Raw genomic sequence first — 24,253 nt, 5'->3', positions numbered from 1 at the left:
TCAAGTCCCAGCAACATCCCTGTAAACCTTCTCTGCACTCTTTCAACCTTATTTATATCCTTCCTGTAATTTGGTGACCAAAACTGAACACAATACTTCAGATTCAGCCTCACCAATGCCTTATACAACCTCATCATAACATTCCAGCTCTTATACTCAGTACTTTGATTAATAAAGGCCAATGTACCAAAAGCTCTCTTTACAACCCTATCTACCTGTGACGCCACTTTTAGGGAATTTTGTATCTGTATTCCCAGATCCCTCTGTTCCACTGCACTCCTCAGTGCCTTACCATTAACCCTGTATGTTCTACCTTGGTTTGTCCTTCCAACGTGCAATACCTCACACTTATCTGTATTAAACTCCATCTGCCATTTTTCAGCTCATACTTCCAGCTGGTCCAAGTTCGTCTGCAGGCTCTGAAAACCTTCCTCGCTGTCTATTACACCTCCAATCTTTGTATCATCAGCAAACTTGCTGATCCAATTTACCACATTATCATCCAGATCATTGATATAGATGACAAATAACAATGGACCCAGCACTGATCCCTGTGGCACACCACTAGTCACAGGCCTCCACTCGGAGAAGCAATTCTCTACCACCACTCTCTGGCTTCTTCCATTGAGCCAATGCCTAATCCAATTTATCACCTCTCCATGTATACCCAGTGACTGAATTTTCCTAACTAACCTCCCATGCGGGACCTTGTCAGAGGCCTTACTGGAGCCCATGTAGACAATATCCACTGCCTTCCCTTCATCCACTTTCCTGGTAACCTCCTCGAAAAACTCCAATAGATTGGACTTGTCTGTTCCTATCCCTTTCCAATGCTATGGTAAAGCAGATAGAATTGTGGTCACTATCTCCAAAATGCTCTCCCACTGAGAGATCCTTCACCATTTCCCAATACCAGATCAAGTACAGCCTCTCCTTTTCTAGGTTTATCTACATATTGTGTCAGGAAGCCTTCCTGAACACACCTAACAAACTCTACCCCATCTAATCCCTTGCTCTAGGGAGATGCCAATCAATACTTGGGAAATTAAAAACTCCCACCACGACAACCCTGTTATTATTACACCTTTACAGAATCTGTCTCCCTGTCTGTTCCTCGATGTTACTATTGGGTGCTCTATAAAAAAACACCCAGCAGAGTTATTGACCCCTTCCTGTTTCTAACCTCCACCCACAGAGACTCAGTAGACAACCCCTCCATGACTTCCTCCCTTTCTGCGGCCATGACACTATCTCTGATCAACAGTGCCACACCCCCACCTCTTTTGCCTCCCTCCCTGTCCTTTCTGAAACATCTAAAGCCTGGCACTCTAAGCAGCCATTCCTGCCCCCAAGCCATCCAAGTCTCTGTAATGGCCACCACATCATAGCTCCAGGTACTGATCCACACTCCAAGCTCACCTGCTTTGCTTATGATACTCCTTGCATTAAAATAGACAAATCTCAAACCATCAGTCTGAGTGCTTCCCTTCTCTATCATCTGCCTATCCTCCCTCTCACACTGTCTACAAGCTTTCTCCATTTGTGAGCCAACAGCACCTTCCTCCATCTCTGCAGTTCGATTCCCACCCCCCAGTGATTCTGGTTTAAACTCTCCCCAGTAGACTTAGCAAATCTTCCCACCAGGATATTGGTCCCCCCTCAGATTCAAGTGCAACCCGTCCTTTTTGTACAGGTCACTCCTGCCCCAAAAGAGGTCCCAATGATCCAGGAATCTGAATTCCTGCCCCCTGCTCCAATCCCTCAGCCATACATTTATCCTCCACCTCACTCTATTCCTATACTCACTGTCATGTGGCACAGGCAATAATCCCAAGGTGACTACCTTTGAGGTCCTGCTTCTCAACTTCCTTTCTAACTCCCTGTAGACTCTTTTCAGGACCTCCTCCCTTTTCCTACGTATGTCGTTGGTACCAATATGTACCACGACCTCTGGCTGTTCTCCTTCCCACTTCAAGATATTGTGGAACGTGATCAGAAACATCCCGGACCCTGGCACCTGGGAGGCAAACTACCATCCGTGTTTCTTTCCTGCGTCCACAGAATCGCCTGTCTGATCCCCCTCCCCCCCAACTATAGAGTCCCCTGTCACTGCTGCCATCTTCTTCCTTTCCCTACCCTTTTGAGCCACAGGGCCGGACTCTGTGCTTCCCCCCAGGTAGGTTGTCCCCCCAACAGGAGTACTTATTGTTAAGGGGGACAGCCACAGGGGTACTCTCTGAGTATCTGACTCTTGCCCTTCCCTCTCCTGACTGTTACCCATTTACCTGTCTCCCAAGGCCCCGGTGTGACTATTTGCCTATAACTCCTCTCTATCACCTCCTCACTCTCCCTGGTCATCGAGCTGCATCTCCAGTTCCCTAACCCGGTCCCTAAGGAGCTGCAGCTTGACGCACCTGGCGCAGATGCGGCCGTCCGGAAGGCTGGGAGGCTGGCCTCACAGACAGAGTTCTTTGAGGATATAATGAGCACAGTGGATATAGGGGAACAGATGGATGTTATTTACTTGGATTTCCAGAAGGCGTTTCATAAGGTGCCATATAAAAGCCTTACCCATGAGATAAGGATGCATAGAATTGGGGATGATGTATTAGCATGAATAGAGGATTGGTTAGCAGAGTTGGAATACATGGGTGTTACTCTGGTTGGCAATCAGGGGTGTGCCGCAGTGGTCAGTACTGGGCCCATAATTGTTCGTGATACACATTAACGATCTGGAAGAGAGACTGAGTGTAGTGTATCTAAGTTTGCTGATGATACTAAATTGAGTGGAAAAGCAAATTGTGCAGAAGTTATGCAGAGTCTGCATTGAGATAGAGATACGTTAAGTGAGTGGGCAAGGGTCTGGCAGATGGAGTACAATGTTGGTAAATGCGAAGACATCCACTTTGGAAGGAAAAATGAAAGAGCAGATTATTATTTAAATGGTAAAACATCGCAGCATGCTGCTGTGCAGAGGGAGGGAAATGCTTGTGCATGAATCACAAAAGGTTGGTTTGCAGGTGCAGCAGGCTATCAAGAAGGCAAATGGAATGTTGGTCTTCATTGCTAGAGGGATTGAACGTAAGAGCAGGGAGGTCATGCTGCAACTGTACAGGGTACTGGAGAGGCCACACCTGGAGTACTGTGTGCAGTTCTGGTCTCCTTACTTGAGGGAGGATATACTGGCTTCAGAAGCGAAGCAAAGGAGGTTCACCAGGTTGATTCCAGAGGGGGTTAGACTATGAGGACAGATTGAGTCGCCCGGGACTGTACTCACTGAAATTCAGAAGAATGGGAGGAGATCTTATAGAAACATAAAATTATGAAAGGGACAGATAAGATAGAGGCAGGAAGGTTGTTTACACTGGTAGGAGAGACTAGAACCAGGGGACATATCCTCAAGATTTGGGGGAGTAGATTTAGGACGGAGATAAGGAGGACCTGCTTTCCCCAAAGAGTGGTGAATCTGTGGAATTCTCTGCCCAATGAAGCAGTGGAGGCTACCTTAATAAATATATTTAAGACAAGGTTGGATAGATTTTTGCATAGTAGGGGAATTAAGGGTTATGGGGAAAAGGTAGGTATGTGGGTATGTGCAGACTTGATGGGCTCAATGGCCTAATTCTGCTTCTATGTCTTATGGTTTAGGTCAGACCAAAGCAGCAGATGGTTCTGACCTTTGACTGGATAATTGCAGACAGGTGTAATTTCCAGATAATTGTTAGTTGTATTGTAGATAAATGTGGATAAAACAAAAATGATGACAGTAGGCTGCACCAACTATAGACCCATAGTGATGTGAGATACAACCCAGGAAGAAGTGATTTCCTTTGTCTATATGATGGAACAGATGAGGATGTCAAAGCCAGGATAAACAACAGCAGCCTAGTAGTCAACGTCTTGAAGAAAGTGTGAACATCCAGAGTCACATCAAGGAAAACCAAAATCAGAATCTTCAACTCAAACGTTAAAACAGTGCTCCGTTGCGGCTCGGAAACTCAGAGAACAACAAAGACACTCCAAAAACTGCAGGCTTTCATCACCCAGTGCCTGAGAAGGATCCTAAACATTAGGAGCACTGTCAAACATCTAAACTCCAACCAGGAGTCCACAGAGAATCAAATACACAAACAGAAAAGGAGCTGGATTGGCCACACTTTGAGGAAGGCAACCAACAACATCAGCAGGCAGGCATTAAAATGGAATTCCCAAGCAAAGAGGGAAAAGGGACGTCCAGAGAACACATGGAGGAGAAGCATTGAGGCCAAGATTAGATGAGGGGGCACTCCAGAAACTGGATCAGAGCAGAGGACGATGGAGGAGAGGGATCATCAATGGCTTATGCTCTTTTGGGAGCTGGGGGGCCTCAAGAAGGACAAGTGTCAGTTGTAGCCCCACAGTCAGACCTTTGTCTGTGAGGGAGGATTGCGGCTTCGGGTCAGTGAGCTGAGCACAGAATCTGGGCCTAGGTCATGTGCTCTCTGTTGGAGTTTGCACACTCTCCCTGTGGGTTTCCCAATGACGTGTGGGGTTGAAAGGTAATTGGCTACTGTGGAAGTTTAAAGACGAGGTCGACAAGTCCGTGAACAGTAAGGATGTCAAAAGTTATGGGGAGAAGGCGAGAAAATGGCGTTGAAAGGAATAATAAACCAGCCATGATTGAACGGTGAAGCAGACTCGATGGGCCGAATAGCTTAATTCTGCTCCCATGGTTTGTAAGACCATATGATATAAGATTATGGTTCATGGCCTCATGGAAACACTCAGCAGGTCAGCCAGTGTCTGTGGAGAGAGAAACAGCATTATGTCTGATGAAAGGTCTTTAGCTTACACATGAACTCTGACCTTTATTATAGATTTTAGCATCTGCAAGGTTCCTTTTTGCATTTTCATATGATGTTGTTGAACGTATGAAAATAAACATACTCTAACAATAATTCATTCTATCTCATCGGATCAACTCTTAAGATCGCGATGGATTAGCAGTCGGTGTAATGCTTTACAGCGCCAGGGATCCAGGTTCCATTCCTCCTGCTGGCTTTAAGTTTGTACATTCTCCCCGTGACCATGTGCATTTCCTCCAGGTGCTCTGGTTTCCTCCCACAGTCCAAAGTGTTCTGATTCGTAGGTTAACTCACAAGAATTCAGGAGAATGAGGGGTGCCCTAACTGAAACCTAGCGAATGGTGAAAGGCCTCGATAGAGTAGATGTGGAGAGGATGTTTCCTATAGTGGGAGAGTCTAAGATCAGAGGACACAGCTTCAGAATAGAGGGAAATCCATTTAGAAAGGAGATGAGGATGAATTTCTTCAGCCAGAGTGCAGTGAATCTGTGGCATTCATTGCTACAGGCCTTTATATTGGGGCTGAAAGGGAAAATGGATCAGCCATGATAAATTGTGCAGACGGGTTGGGGTAAATGGCCCAAATCTGCTCCTATTTCTTACGGTCTTATGGTTAGTTGGTCACGTGGGTGTAACTGGGCAGCACAGGTTCGATGGGCCGGAAGGACCTGTTACCGTGATGTATCTCCAAATAAATCAAAATACAGAAACTTTTCATAGTATTTATTTTGCTTTGATTTACTTTACATAATAAACAGCTTTTTTTAAAATCTATCAGATCCCATTTGACATAAAGTGAATCACTCAGGAACACATCACCCTCAGAATCTCACCGGCCCAGTAAAATCTCCCATCACCATCCCTTCAACTAAACTCCTTTGTACCTAAGTGAAGCAAATTGATGCCTCAATGGGATCTAAAAATGCAAAACAGAGGGAGTACATATATTCTGGGTTTTAAGGTACACACCATAATTGTGACAATTAGTTTTTATCAGTATTTTCAGTCAATCGTTAAACAGAAACACAAACCAGCATCATATAGTTGTGCATATAATATATACATTACATTATATATATATATATATTATATTATATTACTTATATACGTGTGTGTATAAACAAAAGAGATTCTGCAGATGCTGGAAATCCCAAAGAGCAATACACACAAAGTGCTGGAGGAACTCAGCAGGACAGGCAGCATCTATGGAGGGGACTAAACGGTCAATGTTTCAGGCCAGGGCTCTTCTTCAGGACTGGAAAGGAAGGGGGAAGACTCCAGAATAAAAGAAGTTGGGGAGGGGAAGGGTAGGAGGACTAGCTAGAAGGTAAACATGAGAGATTCTGCAGATGCCGGAACTCCAGGGCAACACAGACAAAATGGTGGAGGAGCTCAGCAGGTCAGGCAGCATCTGTGGAGAGGGATAAACAATCGACATTCAGGCTGAGACCCTTCATCAGGACTGGAAAGGAAGGGGGAAGAAGCCAGAATCAGAAGGTGGAGGGAGGGGGGAGGAGTACTACCTGTCAGATCATAGGTGAGACCAGGTGAGGGGAAGATGGGTGGGATAAAGTCAGAAGCTGGGAGGTGATAGGTGGAAGAGGTAAAGGGCTGAAGAAGGAGGAATCTGATAGGACAGGAGAGTGGACCATTGAAGGAGGAGGAAGAGGGGAGCCAGAGTGAAGTCACGGGCAGGTGAAGTGATAATATAATATAATATATATATCTTCCAGTCAGTGTATCAAATGAATGGTTATTCCATCTACTGAAACGACTGTTAATGGAGGGATACGTCATTGGGATCAAGGCACTAGAGTCAACTATGTCTGTAACTGGGTGAACTAGTAACGAGACCGTTATCCACAGTCTGTTTCCGAAGCACAATAACGAACAGAAGTTGAGGAGGAAGAACAGAGGCTGAGGAGAAGAGTGAGGAGGTGGTGAGGAGGTTTTTGTTTGCTTTACGACTGCATTTCTGCTCTCAACATCCACGGAAACCAACAGCAGAATAGTAATCTGAAATGAGAAGAGAGAGCAGAGAACAGCAAGTTGAGACTGAGAGCACAGAGCGATCAGAAATTGGAGGGGGTGCTCAAACCAACTAAAAGGAGGATGAGCCCAACTATCCCATTCACGCCAATCTACGTCCACATCATTCAAAGCGAACGTCAACGTAAATTTATTATCAAAGTACGTACATTTCACCACAGCTCTTTTTGCACTATTTACTTATATAGAGATAGAGATAGATAGGTATACAGATACACACACACACATTCACTCACTCAGTGGCCACTTTATTAGGTACAGGAGTAGATCCCGGTGTGGTCTTCTGCTGCTGTAGCCCATCCACTTCAAGGTTGGATGTGCTGTGTGTTCAGGGATGCTGTTCTGCACACCACTGTTGTAACGTGTGGTTATGTGGGCTACTGTCGCCTTCCTGTCAGGTTAAACCAGTCTGGCCATTCTCCTCTGACCTCTCTCATTGACAAGGCATTTTCACCCACAGAACTGCCGCTCACGAGATGATTTTTTTTTTTTTGTTTTTCACACAATTCTCTGTGAACTCTAAAGACCATTGTGTGTGAAAATCCCAGGAGATCAGCACTTTCTGAGATGCTCAAACCACCCCATCTGGCACCAACAATCATTCCACGGTCAAAGTCACTTAGATATTTCTTACTCATTCTGGTACTTGGTCTGAACAAAACTGAACCTCTTGACCATATCTGCATGCTTTTATGCATTGACCTGCTGTCACATTAGATATTTGCATTAACCAGTAGCTGTACCTAATGGAGTGGCCACTGATTGTCTATTTTCAACTGTAATTCATTGTTTTTATATTGGAATGTACTGTGGTCACAAAACATCAAATTTCATGACAAATGCAGTTAATAATAAACTTGTTTCTGATTCCTTTGAGGTGTTTTTTGTAGACGTTTACAGGAAAATGAAGAAATATAATAGAATTTATGAGTAACTGTACATAAACAAAGACTGACAAACAATGTGCAAAAGAAGACAAGTTTCATAATTGTCTCAGACAAAGTAATAACTTGTTTAAATAAAGTTCAGATATTCTAAATCAAGGATGTAAGAAATAAAGTCAATTCAATCGAGTCTTTGGGCCTTTCAACTGCCTGTAAGGAGTTTGTGTGTTCTCCCGGTGACTGCGTGGGTTTCCTCCGGGTGCTCCGGTTTCCTTCCACATTCCAAAGACGTATGGGGTGAGGATTTTTTGGGCATGCAGATTTAGTGCCAGAAGAATGGCAACACATTGTAGGCTGCCCTCGGCACATCTTCAGACTGCGCTGGTCATTGACGCAAAACCGACGCTCTCACCGGATGTTTCGATGTACATGTGACAAATAAAACTAATCTTTAACAAGCTTTATCTCCTTCACACACCGTAGGTGTTTCTTGAACCTGAAGGTGTAGTACAGTCCCAGGTGACTCAATTTCTCACGTTAGGCTAATCCTCGCATCTCTGGAATCAACTTGGTGAACCTCCTCTGCACCGCCTTCAAAGCCAGTACATCTTTCCTCAAGGAAGTTCAAAGTTCAAAGTGCATTCATTATCAAAGTATGTATACTTTATACAACCTTGAGATTCCTCTCACAACAGGTAGCCGCAAAAGAAAGAAACCCAAAAGACCCCATTAAAAAAGAGCTTTGAGCACCCAGTGTTCAGGGAAAAGGAAAGAAAAAGCTACTCATACAAACAATAACTGTAAGCAAATAGCGTTCTGAATTGAGTTCCACAAAGAGAGTCCAAGACGCATAGTTCAGTGCAGAGCTGAGTAAACATCATGGAGCAGGGAGCTGAACCGGCCCATTGCTCGCCTCAGGCCCCAGCACCCTGACCTTTCCGATCTGGTCTAAATCATCGTCCAATCATTGTGTTCAGTCACCTTGATACACACTGGGGCCTGGGCCCAGGCACCTCGATTCGGCCTGTACCCAGCCTTTCTGATTCGGCATGGTGCTTAAATCAATCAAACCTCGCTCTTGGCGATGGAGCCACTGCCTTGGTTCTGCTGCATCAAATTGCCTCCAATGGGAAGTTACAGACTACTGCTTGCAATGATCGTTTGCCAGAAAAGAGAGTGATCAGCAAAGTATTCAGTTGTTTTCCTCGTTTCGTTAGCTACCAGCCAGAAGTTACTAAGATTCGACAGCGCCATCTGAAGCCACAGAAAGGAGACCTGACCTGCATTCAGTACTCCAGGAGTGGCCTCACCAGTACCCTGTGATATTGCAGCATAACTCTCCAGCTCTTAAATTCAATCCCTCCAGCAATGAAACCGAACATTCCACTTGCCTTCTTGATAGCCTGCTGCACCGGCAAACTGTGATTCATGCTGAAGCACTCCCAAATTCCTCTGCATGACCGCACCATGCAATCTTTCACCACTTAAATAATAATCTCATCTTCTACACCACAGGTGTGAATGTGACATGGACAGTTGGCCCTCCCACGTCCCAAACCCCAACAGGAGCCGCGTTGACTCATGGTGAAGGAGCGTCCACGGGCCAGCGGCTGCTCTCTGAAGAAGAAGAAGCCCCACCTCCTGGGCTCCACTGAAATTCTACCCCGTGCCTCAACCCGCCTCATATATAGCCAATCACTGGCAAGTATAAGAACGGTATTTGTTTTTTGTGAATTCAGTGCTGAATTTTGCTCTATAATGTTCTTTGTAAACCCTCTGTGGTACAAGTAAAGATTCTAAATTCACAAGCTGGGTGTCCCGTGGTCCATTATCAGTCACACTTACCACTGGGACCGCGGTGTTAGTTTCATGCTGACAGGGCCTGAAACTAGAACTGCGTAGTATCTGAGCCTTTCAAAACTTGCCCTCAGTTCCCCAGTCCACCTGGGCAGTTTGAGGATTTTGGATTCAAATATACAAAGTCAAAACCAAAATCAAATTCATTATCAATGTATATGTTACTATACACTACCTTATGATTCATTTTCTTGCGGGCATTTACGGGGAAAAAAAGAAATACAGTAGAATTTATGATTTAAAAAAACTATACAGAAGTAAAGACTGACAAACAACCAATGTGCAAAAGAATTGGAATCAGAATCAGGTTTAATAACACTGGCTTATGTTGTGAAATTTGTTGTTACGCGGCAGCACTACAATGTAATACATGATATAAGAAAAAAATGGGAATTACAGGGAATATATATAAATATATAAATCGTTAAATTAACTAAGTAGTGCAAAAATAGAAATAAAAAGGTATTGAGATAGTGTTCATGGGTTCAATGTCCATTCAGAAATCGGATGGCAGAGGGGAAGAAGCTGTTCCTGAATCATTGAGTGTTTGCCTTCAGGCTCCTGTACCTCCTCCCTGATGAGAACAAAACATGTCCTGGGTGATGGGGGTCCTTTTTGAGTGATTGCTCCTTGAAGCTGTCCTGGATACCACAGAGGATAGTGCTCACGATGGAGCTGACTGAGTTTACAACTCTCTGCAGCTTACAAATAGTGCAAACATTAATAAAAAAAACTAAGTAAATAAATAATACTGAGAATCACAGCTGGGTCACAACCATTAGTGTCCAAATCCTCCATTGAGAATGTCACTGATTCTGCATTTTGGGGCAGGCAAACAGGGTTAATCCTGCGTCTCTTATGGGAAATTTCGGTGAAGGCTGAGTTCACTCCTTAACGGGGTCTGACACTCGGGCAGGTGGGGGCGGGGGGCAGAGGGCGAGGGGGAAAGATGTGAACTGTGTACAGTTGGGAGAGAACGGGAAAGCAGCAGGAGAGTTGGGGTCACCCGTTGTGTCAATGTTCTCCAATGCCTCTGCCTGCTATTGAAGCCCAGGAGGTTTAACACACCAAGAAAGTTCAAAGTAAACTTATCATCAAAGTACGTATATGTCACCATATACAACCCTGAGGTTCATTTCCCTGTGGACATTCACTGCAGAAGAAACAAATACAATTGAATCAGTGAAAAACTACATCAAACTCAGCGGAGCTAAGATGTTGCCAGAGAATGGCTTCTTCGAGTTCATCTGCGAAACAGCTTAACTTTTTCCCTTTAATGTCTTTTTTTCCTTTTCAAGGTGGATGGGGTTCTGTCAGAGCCTGTGATTTACAACTGCACTCAAACTGTGGTTCTTTGCAGCGGCGGTTCCTGCTTACAGAGCTTAACGACTGGCTGTTTTCTGATATCCCCAGGATGCGGCCTGGAAGACACGCACCTTCGGGATGAGGCCCTGCAGTCCCACGGACGAACCAATTCCACGCTGGCGTCACCAACTGAGGCGTCGCTGGAGAAACAGAGCATCACGAACAGCGGATCAGCTGTTGGAGGCACCTGCTCTCGGGCGACCACTCACTTTCTCTCGATAGTAGGGGAGTGCTTGCTTCCGGTTCTCAAGTCAGAAAAGTGACGTGGCAGACTTTAACGTCGTAATCAGCGAGCTGTTTTGTTTTGTTGGTCTCCCCTCTCGCTGTGGAAAAGAGGCGACACCTCTCTGTCCCTTGTTAGGGAGGGAGAGAGAGAGGACCTATGGCATGTTGGACTGTTGGGTGACCAATAGATTTTATTGGACTGCAGATCATGGTTTCTCTTTGGGGGCTTTGCTATTGCTTGCTTGGTGGGTGCTGATGTTTTTGCTGACAACTGGGGGAGGGAGAGGAGAAGGCTTGATGCTTTGCTGCTGCTTATGCCTGGGAGAGGAAAATTTGGGGATCTAAAGTCTTTCTGTCATTCATTCTTTGGGGTTTTCTCCTGTTTCGTGGATGTCTGTGGAGAGTAAGAATTTCAGGTTGTATACATTCTCCGATATGAAATTGAACCATTGAACCACTGAACCAAACGAAACCTGACAAACAAAAAAAAACATAATAAGGAGAAAAAAACAAGTACTTAAATAATACTGAGGACATGAGTTGTGAGGTCCTTGAAAGTGAGCAAACACCACATGGCAGAATTTAAAAACGTAAACACGAGGAAATCTGCAGATGCTGGAATTTCAAGCAACACACATAAAAATTGCTGGTGAACGCAGCAGGCCAGGCAGCATCTATAGGAAGAGGTACAGTTGACGTTTCGGGCCGAGACCCTTCGTCAGGACAAACTGAAAGAAGGTTCTCTTCTTTAAGTTAGTCCTGACAAAGGGTCTCGGCCCGAAACGTCAACTGTACCTCTTCCTATAGATGCTGCCTGGCCTGCTGCGTTCACCAGCAACTTTTACTACATGGCAGATGCTGTTACCTGGATATGGAGCTCTCTGACGCAATATCTTTGGGGGTTCTCACAGTCGCCAAGTTCCTCTTGGGTTGAGTCACTACAGAAATTGCCCACAAAAGCAGAGATCACCAAATGCTACACTGGACAATTGTACGCAACTCTACAACGCCTAGACCCCATGGGAACATGTTCAGTTCCGTTCAAGTACAGGACTGCTGTTCACAGTGAGCTAACTTCTCACAGCTCCCAAGGCTTGGGTCCCAAACAACTCAGTTAAAGCAATCTTGCAAGACTGTAGTCAGAACCCCAGTGTTGTGTATTTAATATTTCAATAATATTTGAATAATCATGGTTGATTAAGTATTCTTGTTTGTTTAAATAATTCATTGCAGGTTATAGGCATAAATACGTGAACTGCTTACACCATGACGCTACCACGTGATACACGTGCACCTCACTTAAAGTAGGTGCAAAGTTAAACCCACAATCCCAGACTCCCATATCTTCCTTTGAATTAGTTTAATGTTTTGAAGTTATGAAATATAACACCCAGAACACAAAGCTATCTACATTGTAGTACATAGCACATAAAATTATACAGCACAACAGGGGTCTTATAGCACCAAATGTTATGCTGACCAATTCCATTATCAATCTAACCCTTCCCTCCTATACACTGCCCATAATCCTCCAAAGGTTGGTCTTACACAGTGAAACGTAGGGCAGTCCTGAGTGTGCTACAATAGAGCAATCTGAGAATACAGGTCCATAATTCATTGAAAGTGGCATCATAGGTTGTTAAGGTCGTAAAGAAAGCTTTTGGCACATTGGCCTTGATAAATCAAAGCATTGAGTACTGGAGATGGGATTTTACACTGAAGTTGTATAAGATGTTCATGAGCCCTAATCTGGAGTATTGTGTGCAGTTTGGTCACCTACCTACAGGAAAGATGTAAATAAGGTTGACGGAGTGCAGAGAAAATTTGCAAGGATGTTGCCAGCTCTGGAGGACCTGACTTATATAGAAAGACTGAATAGATTAGGACTTTATTCTTTGGAACATAGAAGATTGAGAGGAGATTTGACAGAGGCGTACAAAATTATGAGTGGTATAGATAAGGTAAATGCAGGCAGGCCTTTTTCCACTGAGGTTGGGTGGGACTACAACTGGAGGTCATGGGTTAAGGGTGAAAGGTGAAAAGTTTCAGGGGAATATGAGGAGGGTTTGAGAATGTGTCGAATGAGCTGCGGGCGCAAGTGATACATGTGTGGCCGATCTCAATGTTTAAGATAAATTTGGATAGGTACATGGATGGTAGGGGTATGGTCCCGGTGCAGGTCGATGGGAGTAGTCAGTGTGGCATGGACTAGATGGGCCAAAGGGCCTGTTTCTGTGCTGTACTTTTCTATGACACTACCTTCATAACCCACCCGCCATTCTTTTAGAGTCTTGGAATTATGGAACACTTCCCGACTTTCATTAATATTGAACAATGTTGGTACAAAAGAATGAGCCCTAGAAGGGAATTTTAAGGTGAGTGGAGGGAGGCTTAGGGGAGATGTCAGGAGTAGGTTTCTGGTGCCAGGAACGCACTGCCAGGGTGGTGGTGGTGGTGGAGGTAGGTACATCAGGGCGTGTAGGAACTACATGAACTTTGCCGCGTATTTATTACGTGTACTATAGAAACTAGTCACGAGTTGGGGGTGTGGTAAGAGTGAAGGGAATAAGTTATGCATTCATGCTTACTTTGCGGCAGTTTGTACCTTGGGACCGCGGAGGTCATATCTTTTGCTGACCGCTGGCATAATGCTCAATAGTGCTTAACCGTATGTTTGCTAATTGCTAATAAAGGATCAAACTGGGGAATTCAACTCTTTGAAGCCATGGGCGTGTCACACACGTGTAACAACTCTCTCTGGGGTCACAGGCTGGCAGCAATTGTCTTGTTTCGATTTTGGATCAATTTTGCCACTACAGGGACATTTAAGAGACTCTTAGATAGGCACACGGATGAGAGAAAATGGAGGGTTATGGGCTGTAGGACACGAGGGGTTAGATTGACGGTGGAGTAGGTTAAAAGGTTGGCAGACCATCACGGCCTCCAAGAGGACCACAACCTTGTCGTGGTTTGGAGGCTTACATGCCTGAATGACCTGGAAAGCTATGTTGACAGGAATCGGGGTTTTATGCTTTGGCTCTTGGTAGGGTCACCCATGGCAAACAGGTCAAAGGGTAGAGGCCAGACTATGAGTGGTCAACCGGTCCTCCAGTTTCGGGGGTTCAGCTCAGAGCTAACAACCCTGACTGGTAAATCAAAATTGTTACGGAAACAGCAATGAAGAATCCTTCTATATCTGAGTGTGACAGTATTCCTGAGTCTCCACCTGGGACTTGCATAACTGACAGTAGTGAAAACTGAGAGGAACTACTGACACGATGAAGGAAGCCCTGAACACCGCCAGAGATGGAGGACATTCATTACCGTCCTTAACGTCAGTAACACCATCGTGGTTTGAAGGCCTCATACTGTGGTCTGATGTTCTATATTCGGTTTGATTCCTCTTACGGTGAGCTAGACCAGGTATGGCAGGCCAGATAGCCCTGCTTCAATGAACAATCTATTTCAAACCAACTCTCTCATACTCGTGAAGTGATCTAAACGTACTTGTTACTTGGTGAATTTTTTTGTTGACAGCTCCATCACCTGAAGGAGTTTTAGGGCCCCCAATCCTGAAAAAGAAGTGACAAGAAAAAGAAATTTAAAAAAAGAGAAAAAAGCCTCCTTCCCCTCTGCCCACCAGCTTTTTAATTCCGACACCTTCCCCCTTCTTTCTCAGTCCTGAAGTAGGTTCTCGGCCTGAAATGTCGACTGTTTATTTATTTCCACAGTTGTGGCCTGACTGCTGAGTCTCTCCAGCATTTTGCATGTGTTGCAAAAGAAATTATTAGTTAGAAATCTCTCCCAGCAGCGCCCCACATGTGACCATGGTGATGAAAACCCCTAATGCCCCACGTAATAATCTGGAAGTGTAGCAAGAGCAGATTTTTTGGATTAATGAAAGTTACTTTGGTTATGACTCCAAACACAAAAGTGACCAGTGTCTCTACTTCCCTGGGAGCCTTAAGAAATTCAACAAAGGATGTACTGATATTGGAGAGGGGTCAAAAGAGGTTCACAAAAGTAATTCCAGGATGGAAAGGCTTGTCATATGCAGAGTGTTTGATGGCTCTGGGCCTCTACTCACTGGAATTCAGAATGAGGGGTTACCTCATTGAAACCTATCGAATGTTGAAAGGCCTCGATAGAGTGGATGTGGAGAGGATGTTTCCTATGGTGGGGCAGTCTAGGACCAGAGGACACAGCCTGAAAAATGAGGGGTGTCCTTTTGGAACAGAGATTAGGAGGAATTTCTTTAGCCAGAAGTGGTGAATCAGTGGAATTTGTTGCCACAGGCAGCTGTGGAGGCCAAGTCACTGGGTATATTTAAGGCAGAGATTGATAGATTCTTGATTAGTCAGGGCTTTAAGGGATAAGGGGAGAAGGCAGGAGATTGGGGCTGAGAGGAAAAATGGATCAGCCATGGTGAAATGGCAGAGCAGATTCGATGGGCCAAATGGCCTAATTCTGCTCCTATATCTTATGGTCTTATGACCCCTTTGCAACACCAATTTTTAGTGATAAAACATAGAAAACACCCTATCTTGATGCATAATGACTTAGTCAGGCAACTGCTCTGAATGTGACTGCAAGAAACTGCTGAAGGTTGTGGACATAGCTCAGCGCATCACAAAAAAACAGCTTCCCTCTATGGAATCCGTCTATACTTCTCAGCTGCCCGTACAATCCAAGACCATAAGACAGGAGCAGAATTAGGCCATTCGGCCCTTTGAGTATGCTTCACGATTTGATCATGGCTGATACATTTCGCCCCTCTCCTGCTCCTGTATTTTCCCCATAACCTTTCACACCCCGACATATCAAACACCTGTCAACCTCCACCTTAAATGCACTCCAGTGACCTGGCCTCCCAGGTGGCGAGATAAAATTCAAATTCACTATAACTCACCACCCTCTGGCTAAAGAAATTTTTCATCATTTTCCTTCTAAATATGTACGTCTTTACCAAAGTAAAGTGCTCCTTCCCTCCGCTAGCCTGCAGGTCACCCTGGGGCAAGGTGCAGCACCTGCTTAGCCCCCCCCCCACCTCGGATCAGGGTCACGTGATGCCATGGGAGCAGCTGGTGGATGGTCGTATGAGCAGCCGGTGCATATCACAAGTCCTGGTTATGCGACCACTGACGCAAGGCAGACAATCTCTGAAGAGTATTGATAATGGCTGGGGTCATCCGTCTTGTAAAGACACTGTCTGGAAGGCGGCAATGACAAACCACTACTGTGGAAAAATTTGCCAAAAACTATCATGGTCGTGGAAAGACCGTGATCGCCCACGTCATATGACTTGGCACATAATGATGATGTCATACGATATGGCACAGAATGAATGAATGTCTTGGCCTCCATTGCCACCGGAGGCAATGCATTCCACAAATTCACCAGCTCTGGCTAAAGAAATTCTTCCTCATCTTCATTCTAAACAGACGTCCCGCTATTCTGAGGCTGTGTCATAGAAACATAGAAACATAGAAAATAGGTGCAGGAGTAGGCCATTCGGCCCTTCGAGTCTGCACCGCCATTTATTATGATCATGGCTGATCATCCAACTCAGAACCCTGCACCAGCCTTCCCTCCATACCCCCTGATCCCCGTAGCCACAAGGGCCATATCTAACTCCCTCTTAAGTATAGCCAATGAACTGGCCTCAACTGTTTCCTGTGGCAGAGAATTCCACAGATTCACCACTCTCTGTGTGAAGAAGTTTTTCCTAATCTCGGTCCTAAAAGGCTTCCCCTTTATTCTCAAACTGTGACCCCTTGTTCTGGACTTCCCCAACATCGGGAACAATCTTCCTGCATCTAGCCTGTCCAATCCCTTTAGGATTTTATACCTTTCAATCAGATCCCCCCTCAATCTTCTAAATTCCAATGAGTACAAGCCCAGTTCATCCAGTCTTTCTTCATATGTAAGTCCTGCCATCCCAGGAATCAATCTGGTGAACCTTCTTTGTACTCCCTCTATGGCAAGGATGTCTTTCCTCAGATTAGGGGACCAAAACTGCACACAATACTCCAGGTGTGGTCTCACCAAGGCCTTGTACAACTGCAGTAGTACCTCCCTGCTCCTGTACTCGAATCCTCTCGCTATAAATGCCAGCATACCATTTGCCTTTTTCACCGCCTGCTGTACCTGCATGCCCACTTTCAATGACTGGTGTATAATGACACCCAGGTCTCGTTGCACCTCCCCTTTTCCTAATCGGCCACCATTCAGATAATAATCTGTTTTCCTATTTTTGCCACCAAAGTGGATAACTTCACATTTATCCACATTAAATTGCATCTGCCATGAATTTGCCCACTCACCCAACCTATCCAAGTCACCCTGCATCCTCTTAGCATCCTCCTCACAGCTAACACTGCCGCCCAGCTTCGTGTCATCCGCAAACTTGGAGATGCTGCATTTAATTCCCTCATCCAAGTCATTAATATATATTGTAAACAACTGGGGTCCCAGCACTGAGCCTTGCGGTACCCCACTAGTCACTGCCTGCCATTCTGAAAAGGTCCCGTTTATTCCCACTCTTTGCTTCCTGTCTGCTAACCAATTCTCCAACTACAGCAATACCTTACCCCCAATACCATGTGCTTTAAGTTTGCACACTAATCTCCTGTGTGGGACCACTAATCTCCTGTGTGTGTCCTCTCCCTCACCAACAGAAACATCCTCTCCACATCCACTCTATCTAGGCTTATCAACATTCAATATGTTTCAATGAGATCCCCCCACCCATTCCTCTGAATTTGAGTGAGAAGAGGCCCGGAGCCATCAAACGCTCCTCATATGACAAGCCTTTCAATCCAGGAATTATTTTTGTGAACCTCCTTAGAACCTACTCCAATGTCTTAACTTCTCACTGCTTCAGTAAAGTAACCAGCATAATGAAAGACCCCACCCCAACCCAGATATTCCCTCTCCTACTCTCTCCCATCAGGCAGAGTATTTAAAAGCCAGAAAGCACACACCACCAGGCACAAAGACAGCTCCAATCAAGCTGTTACAAGACTTCAGTGAAGCCCTAGTACGAAAAGATGGACTCTTGATCATACAATCTACCTGGTTATGACTTTGCACCTTGTCGTCTGCCTGCACTGCACTTTCTCTGTAATCATAACTCTATTCTGCAGACTGTTATTGTTTTTCTTTGTACAACCTCAATGCACTGTTGTGATGAAATGATCTGTATCAATGTGCAAAACAAAAATTTTCACTGCATCTCGGTACATATGCCAATAATTAACCAATTTACCAATTTTCAATTGCTGCACTGAAGTCCAAAGTTCAATGTAAATTTATTATCAGAGTGCATATATGTCACCATATACAACCCTAAGATTCATTTTCTTGCGGCATAATCTACAACAGGATCAATGAAAGATCAACCAGAGTGCAGAAGACAACAAACTGTGCAAATGTAAATATAAATAAACACCAATTAATAACAAGAACATGAGATATTGAGATAGAGTCCTTAAAGTGAGATCAGTAGTTGTGAGAACATTCCAATGATGGGGTAAGAGAGTGAAGTTATCCCATTTTGTTCAGGAGCCTGATGGTTGAGGGGTAGGAACTGTTCTTGACCTGGTGGTGTGAGTCTTGAGGCTCCTCTACCTTCTACTTGATGACAGCAGCCAGAAGAGAGCATGGCTCTGATGATGGATGCTGCTTTCCTACGACAGCGTTTCCTGTAAACCTGCTCATTGGTTGGGAGGGAGGGCTTTACCTGTGATGTACTGGACTGAATCCTACCTTTTGTAGGATTTTCCATGAATACAGCAAGTTTAAAGTGAGCGGGGCCTGGGTCTACTTACCATAACCCTAACCCCAGCCACACACCTGTCCCCAGTTCTGTACATACACCCCGACTGCACTGGGACTTCCGGCTCACATTCTGGACTAATGCGTGAACCACTGGGATTTCCAAACAATCAGATAGAGCCATAGAAAAGTAGAGCACACAAACAGGCCCTTTGGCCCTTCTCGTCTGTGCAGAACCATTTAAACTGACTACTCCCATCAATCTGCACCAGGACCATAGTCCTCCATACCCAATACCATCCATGTACCTAGCCAAACTTCTCTCAAGTGCTGAAATTGAGCCTGTGTGCACTGGCAGCTCATTCTACACTCTCACAACCCTCTGAGTAAAGAAGTTTCCCCTCAAACATTTCACCTTTCACCCTTAACCCATACCTCAATCAAATCTCCCCTCAATCTTCTACAATAAAGTCCTAACCTATTCAATCTTTTCTTACAACCCGGGTCCTTCAGTCCCGGCAACATCTTGGTAAACTTTCTCTGTACCCTTTCAACCTTATGTTGGAATATTCAGCATTTACTCTAAGAAGTCAGTCTGTTTCTGTCACAAGCAGCACTGTAGTGTGGTGGTTAGCACAACACTTTACAGGACCGGTGACGTGGTTTCAATTCCCACTGCTGCCTGTCAGGAGTTTGTACGTTCTCCCCGTGGGTTTCCCCTGAGTGCCCCGGTTTCCTCCCAAAGTCCAAAGACGTACCGGTCGGTAGGTTAGCTGATCATTGTAAATTATCCTGTGATTAAGCTGGGGTTAAAATTGGGGGGTTGGTGGGCAGTGTGGCTCGAAGGGCTGGAATAACATGTTCCATGCTGTATCTCAATAAGTAAATAAATAAATGCCGCACAGTGAGTGCCGGTTTATCTTTGCACATTCAGAACAGATTTCTGCCCCACAACAGATGCTGGCACTCTGCACAATGGGAACATGGCAGAGAAAGCTCTAAAGATGCTACAAACACCCAACAGGTTGGGCAGGAGCTGTGGAGAGGGAAACAGGTTTAACATTTCAGTTTGATGATCTTTTATTACTGCTCATTTAAGAGGCTGTTAGAATATGCAGGGGATGGAGGGGTTTGGCTATGTACAGGCAAAAGAGGTTAAGTTTGATTCAGCATTGTGGTCAGTACAGGCATTATGGGCCAAAGGGCTGTTCCCATGATGTATTCTATGTTTCACCATACACTCATTGGTCACTTTATTGGTACATCTGTACATCTCCTCATTAATGTAAATATCTAATCAGCCAATCATGTGGCAGCAACTCAATGCACAAGAGCACGCAGACATGGTCAAGAGGTTCAGTTGCTGTTTGAACCAAACGTCAGAATGGGCAAGAAACGTGATCTAAGTGGTGATAGTTGTGCTAGATGGGGTGGTCTGAGTATCTTCTGGGATTTTCACACACAACAATCTCTAGCACTTTCAGAAAATTGTGCGAAAAACAAAAAATTATCCAGTGGGCAGTAGTTCTGTGGTAAAAACGCCTTGTTAATGAAAGAGGTCAGAGGAGAATGACCAGATTGGTTCAAGCTGACAGGAAGGCAAGAGTAACTCAAAACACCACATGCTACAACAGTGGTGTGCTAAAGACATGGGTGACCATGGTCTTTCCATGATCAAGATTGTTCTTGGCAAATTTTTCTATAGAAGTGGTTTGCCGTTGCCAAGACAGGCAACACCAGCCATTATCAATACTCTTCAGAGATTGTCTGCCTGGCGTCAGTGGTCACATAACCAGGAGTTGTGATATGCACCGGCTGCTCATAAGACTTAGAAACATAGAAAGCCTACAGCACAATACAGGCCCTTCGGCCCACAAAGCTGTGCTGAACATGTCCTTACCTTAGAAATTACCTAGGCTTACCCATAGCCCTCTATTTTTCTAAGCTCCATGTATCCATCCAGGAGTCTCTTAAAAGACCCTATCGTTTCCACCTCCACCACCGCCGCCGGCAGCCCATTCCACGCACTCACCACTCTCTGCATTAAAAAGCTTACTCCTGACATCTCCTCTGTACCTACTTCCAATCACCTTGGAATCCACTGTGCCCTCTTGTGCTAACCATTTCAGCCCTGGGAAAAAGCCTCTGACTATCCACACGATCAAAGCCTCTCATCTTATACACCTCTATCAGGTCACCTCTCATCCTCCGTCACTCCAAGGAGAAAAGGCCGAGTTCACTCAACCTATTCTCATAAGGCATGCTCCCCAATCCAGGCAACATCCTTGCAAATCTCCTCTGCACCCTTTCTGTGGTTTCCACGTCCTTCCTGTAGTGAGGCGACCAGAACTGAGCACAGTACTCCAAGTGGGGTCTCACCAGGGTCCTATATAGCTGCAACAGCCATCCACCACCTGCTCACATGGCTTCACGTGACCCTGATTGGGGTGCTACACCTTGCCCAAGGGCGATCTGCAGGCTAGCGGAGGGAAGGAGCACCTTACACCTTATTTGGTAGAGACGTATCTCATCCCGCCCCTCTGACATATATGTACTTTGATTATAAATTTACTTAGAACAGTGAGGATACCATCCATGGAGTCACGGCTGACAACACGACTGTTGAAGGTTACCTCTGCACTCTGGATGGAGGGGCAAACACTCCATACTTCGGGGAACAAGTGTAGTATCGAACTCCAAACACCGAGCCGTCATGCTTCCCGGTCGCCTTGTCCAGCTCTATCCCATACCAATATCCTGAGGGGACAACAGGTGAACAGTGACAACGGTCAGTGGGAGATACTCCATACCAGCAAAGGTCAAGATTCAAGGTAATTTGTCACGTGTACATCAAAACATACAACAAAATACACTGTTTGCATTAACAACCAACACACCCAAGGATGTGCTGGGGGCAGCCCGCAAGTATTGCCACACATTCCGGCGCCAACTTAGCACGTCCACAATGCTCGGCAGAACAACACAGAACACAACAGTTGCAGATACGGACAGAGAAATGGCAGATGGAGCTTAACCCAGATGAAGAAGATGGGGCAGTGTTAAGATGGCGCTAAATGGCAACGTCTTTGCTTGACTCTTCAGAAACAGCTTTATTTCTATCTTTGACATCTCTTTTTTTTTTCCTTTTCAGGGTGTGGAGAGGTTCTTTTGAAGACCCTGACCTTGAGTTACACTCTGACTTTGGTTCTGTGCAGGAAAGGGACCCGCTCTCAGGGCCTCACAACCGGCCACTTTTTGATGTCCTAAGGACGCGGCCTGGAAGACGAGTATGCTTTCAGAGTTCCAGGATTTCATGACTCTGGGGACATGTTGATTCTAGGCCAGTGCCCCTGACTGAAGCATCACAGGAGAACACGGAACATCGGGAGCAGCGGGTTAGCTGCTGGGGGTTTTGTGTCCAGAGAGCTGCGCCTTTTTGGTGCCGACTCTCTGGGCTCAGAGCTCAGAAAAAGTGACACAACAAATGTTTAACATTGTAAATCAGCCAGTTGTTTGTTGTGTCTCCCCTCTCGCTGTGAAATGGGAACACCTGTTTTTCCCTTACCAGGGAGAGAGAGAGAGCCTGTGGTATGTTGAATTATCAGGTGAATGTGCAGTTTTTAGGGTACTGCAAGTCTGTGTCTTTATTGTTGCTATGATGTACGCCTGAGTACTCGGTGGAGGGAGCTGATTTTTTTTTTGCTAGTGGAGGTGAGGGGTTGTTGCTTTGCTGCTGCTTGTGCATGGGAGGGGGAGCTGGGGGGGACTTAGTGGTTCTAATGTTTTAACTGTCATTCATTCTACATGGATGTTTGCGAAGAAAAAGAATTTCAGGATGTATATTGCATACATTTATCAGACATGAAATATGCCTATTGAAACGTGAGGTGTTGCACCTCGGTAGGGCAAATGCAAGGAGACAGTACACTCTTAAGGGCAAGGTCCTTAACAGTGTTGCTAAGAAGAGAGATCTTGGAATCCAAGTTCATAGCTCCTTGAAAGTGGCTACACAGGTCGATGAGGTGGTTAAGGCGGCTTATGGAATGCTTACTTTTATTAGTCAAGGCATTGAGTTCAAAAGTTAAGAGGTTATGTTGCAACTTTATAAAACTCTGGTGAGCCACATCTGGAATACTGCATGCAATTCTGATCACCTCACTATAGGAAGCATGTTGGAGATCATGCAGAAAAGATTTCTGGTTTAGAGGGTATGTCATCAATATGTTGAGTCCAGGATAGATCCTCAGATATATTGACACCCAGGTCTATATCGGTTGTTTGTCAGTGAGTGCTTTCATAAATTCTATTGTGTTTCCTTATTCTCCTGTAAACGCCTGTAAGAAAATGAATCTCGGGGTAGTATATGGTGACATATATGTACTTTAATAAAATCTACATTGTCTTATTCAATGCAGCTACAAAGAAAACACAATACATTAGGAGTTTGAGGAGATTTGGTATGTCACCAAAGACTCTTCCAACTTCCTGCAGACGTACTATGGAGGACATTCTAACTGGCTGCATTACTGTCCGGTATGGGTTGTCAGGGGGAGGGTGGAGGTTCTGCACAGGATTGAAATAAGCTGCAGAGGGTTGTAAACTCAGTCAGCTCCAATGTGGGAATTAGCCTCTGTAATATCCAGGACATCTTAAAGGTGTCTCTAAAAGCTGGCATCTATCATTAAAGACTCCCATCACCCAGGACATGCCTTGTTCTCATTGCTACCATCAGGTAGGAGGTACAGGAGCCTGAAGACACACACTCAATGATTCAGGAACAGCTTCTTCCCCTCTGTCATCAGATTTCTGAATAGAGACTGAATCCAAGAATACTATCTCACTACTTTGTTTAATTTCTTTTTTTGCACTACTTATTTAATCTAACTACTTAACCAGAATCAGAATCAGAATCAGCTTTATTATCACCAGCACGTGACATGAAATTTGTTAACTTAGCAGCAGCAGCTCAATGCAATACTTAATATAGAAGAGAAAAAAATAATAATAAATAAATACATAAATTACAGTATACATATATTGAATAGGTTAAAAAAGTGCAAAAAAACCCAGAAATAATGTATATTTTAAATAAGTGAGGTAGTGTCCAAGGGTTCAATGTCCATTTAGGATTCAGATGGCAGAGGGGAAGAAGCTGTTCCTGAATCGCTGAGTGTGTGCCTTCAGGCTTCTGTACCTCCTTCCTGATGGTAACAGTGAGAAAAGGGCATGTCCTGGGTGCTGGAGGTCGTTAATA

General features: G+C 44.9%; 1 protein-coding gene across 4 annotated transcripts in view; it reads right to left on the bottom strand.

Annotated features, from left to right (window-relative positions):
• Window positions 1–5,569: 5,569 nt before the first annotated feature.
• The window catches only part of clip3 (CAP-GLY domain containing linker protein 3), a 72,651-nt gene continuing 53,967 nt past the window's right edge, over window positions 5,570–24,253 (bottom strand). For 3 of the 4 annotated variants that reach the window (XM_072274461.1, XM_072274462.1, XM_072274463.1), the window contains 4 exons: window positions 21,633–21,756; window positions 14,731–14,795; window positions 12,089–12,161; window positions 6,866–11,696 (listed from right to left, as the gene is read on the bottom strand). In XM_072274461.1, the coding sequence (XP_072130562.1) occupies window positions 11,636–11,696; window positions 12,089–12,161; window positions 14,731–14,795; window positions 21,633–21,756 (323 nt within the window). In that variant the 3' untranslated portion in view covers window positions 6,866–11,635. The other variant, XM_072274464.1, reaches the window with a different exon arrangement.

Source organism: Mobula birostris, chromosome 12, assembly GCF_030028105.1.
Source record: "Mobula birostris isolate sMobBir1 chromosome 12, sMobBir1.hap1, whole genome shotgun sequence".
Taxonomy (NCBI): domain Eukaryota; kingdom Metazoa; phylum Chordata; class Chondrichthyes; order Myliobatiformes; family Myliobatidae; genus Mobula; species Mobula birostris.
Note: the sequence above shows the minus strand (reverse complement) of the source record. Positions and strands in the feature narration are given on the sequence as shown.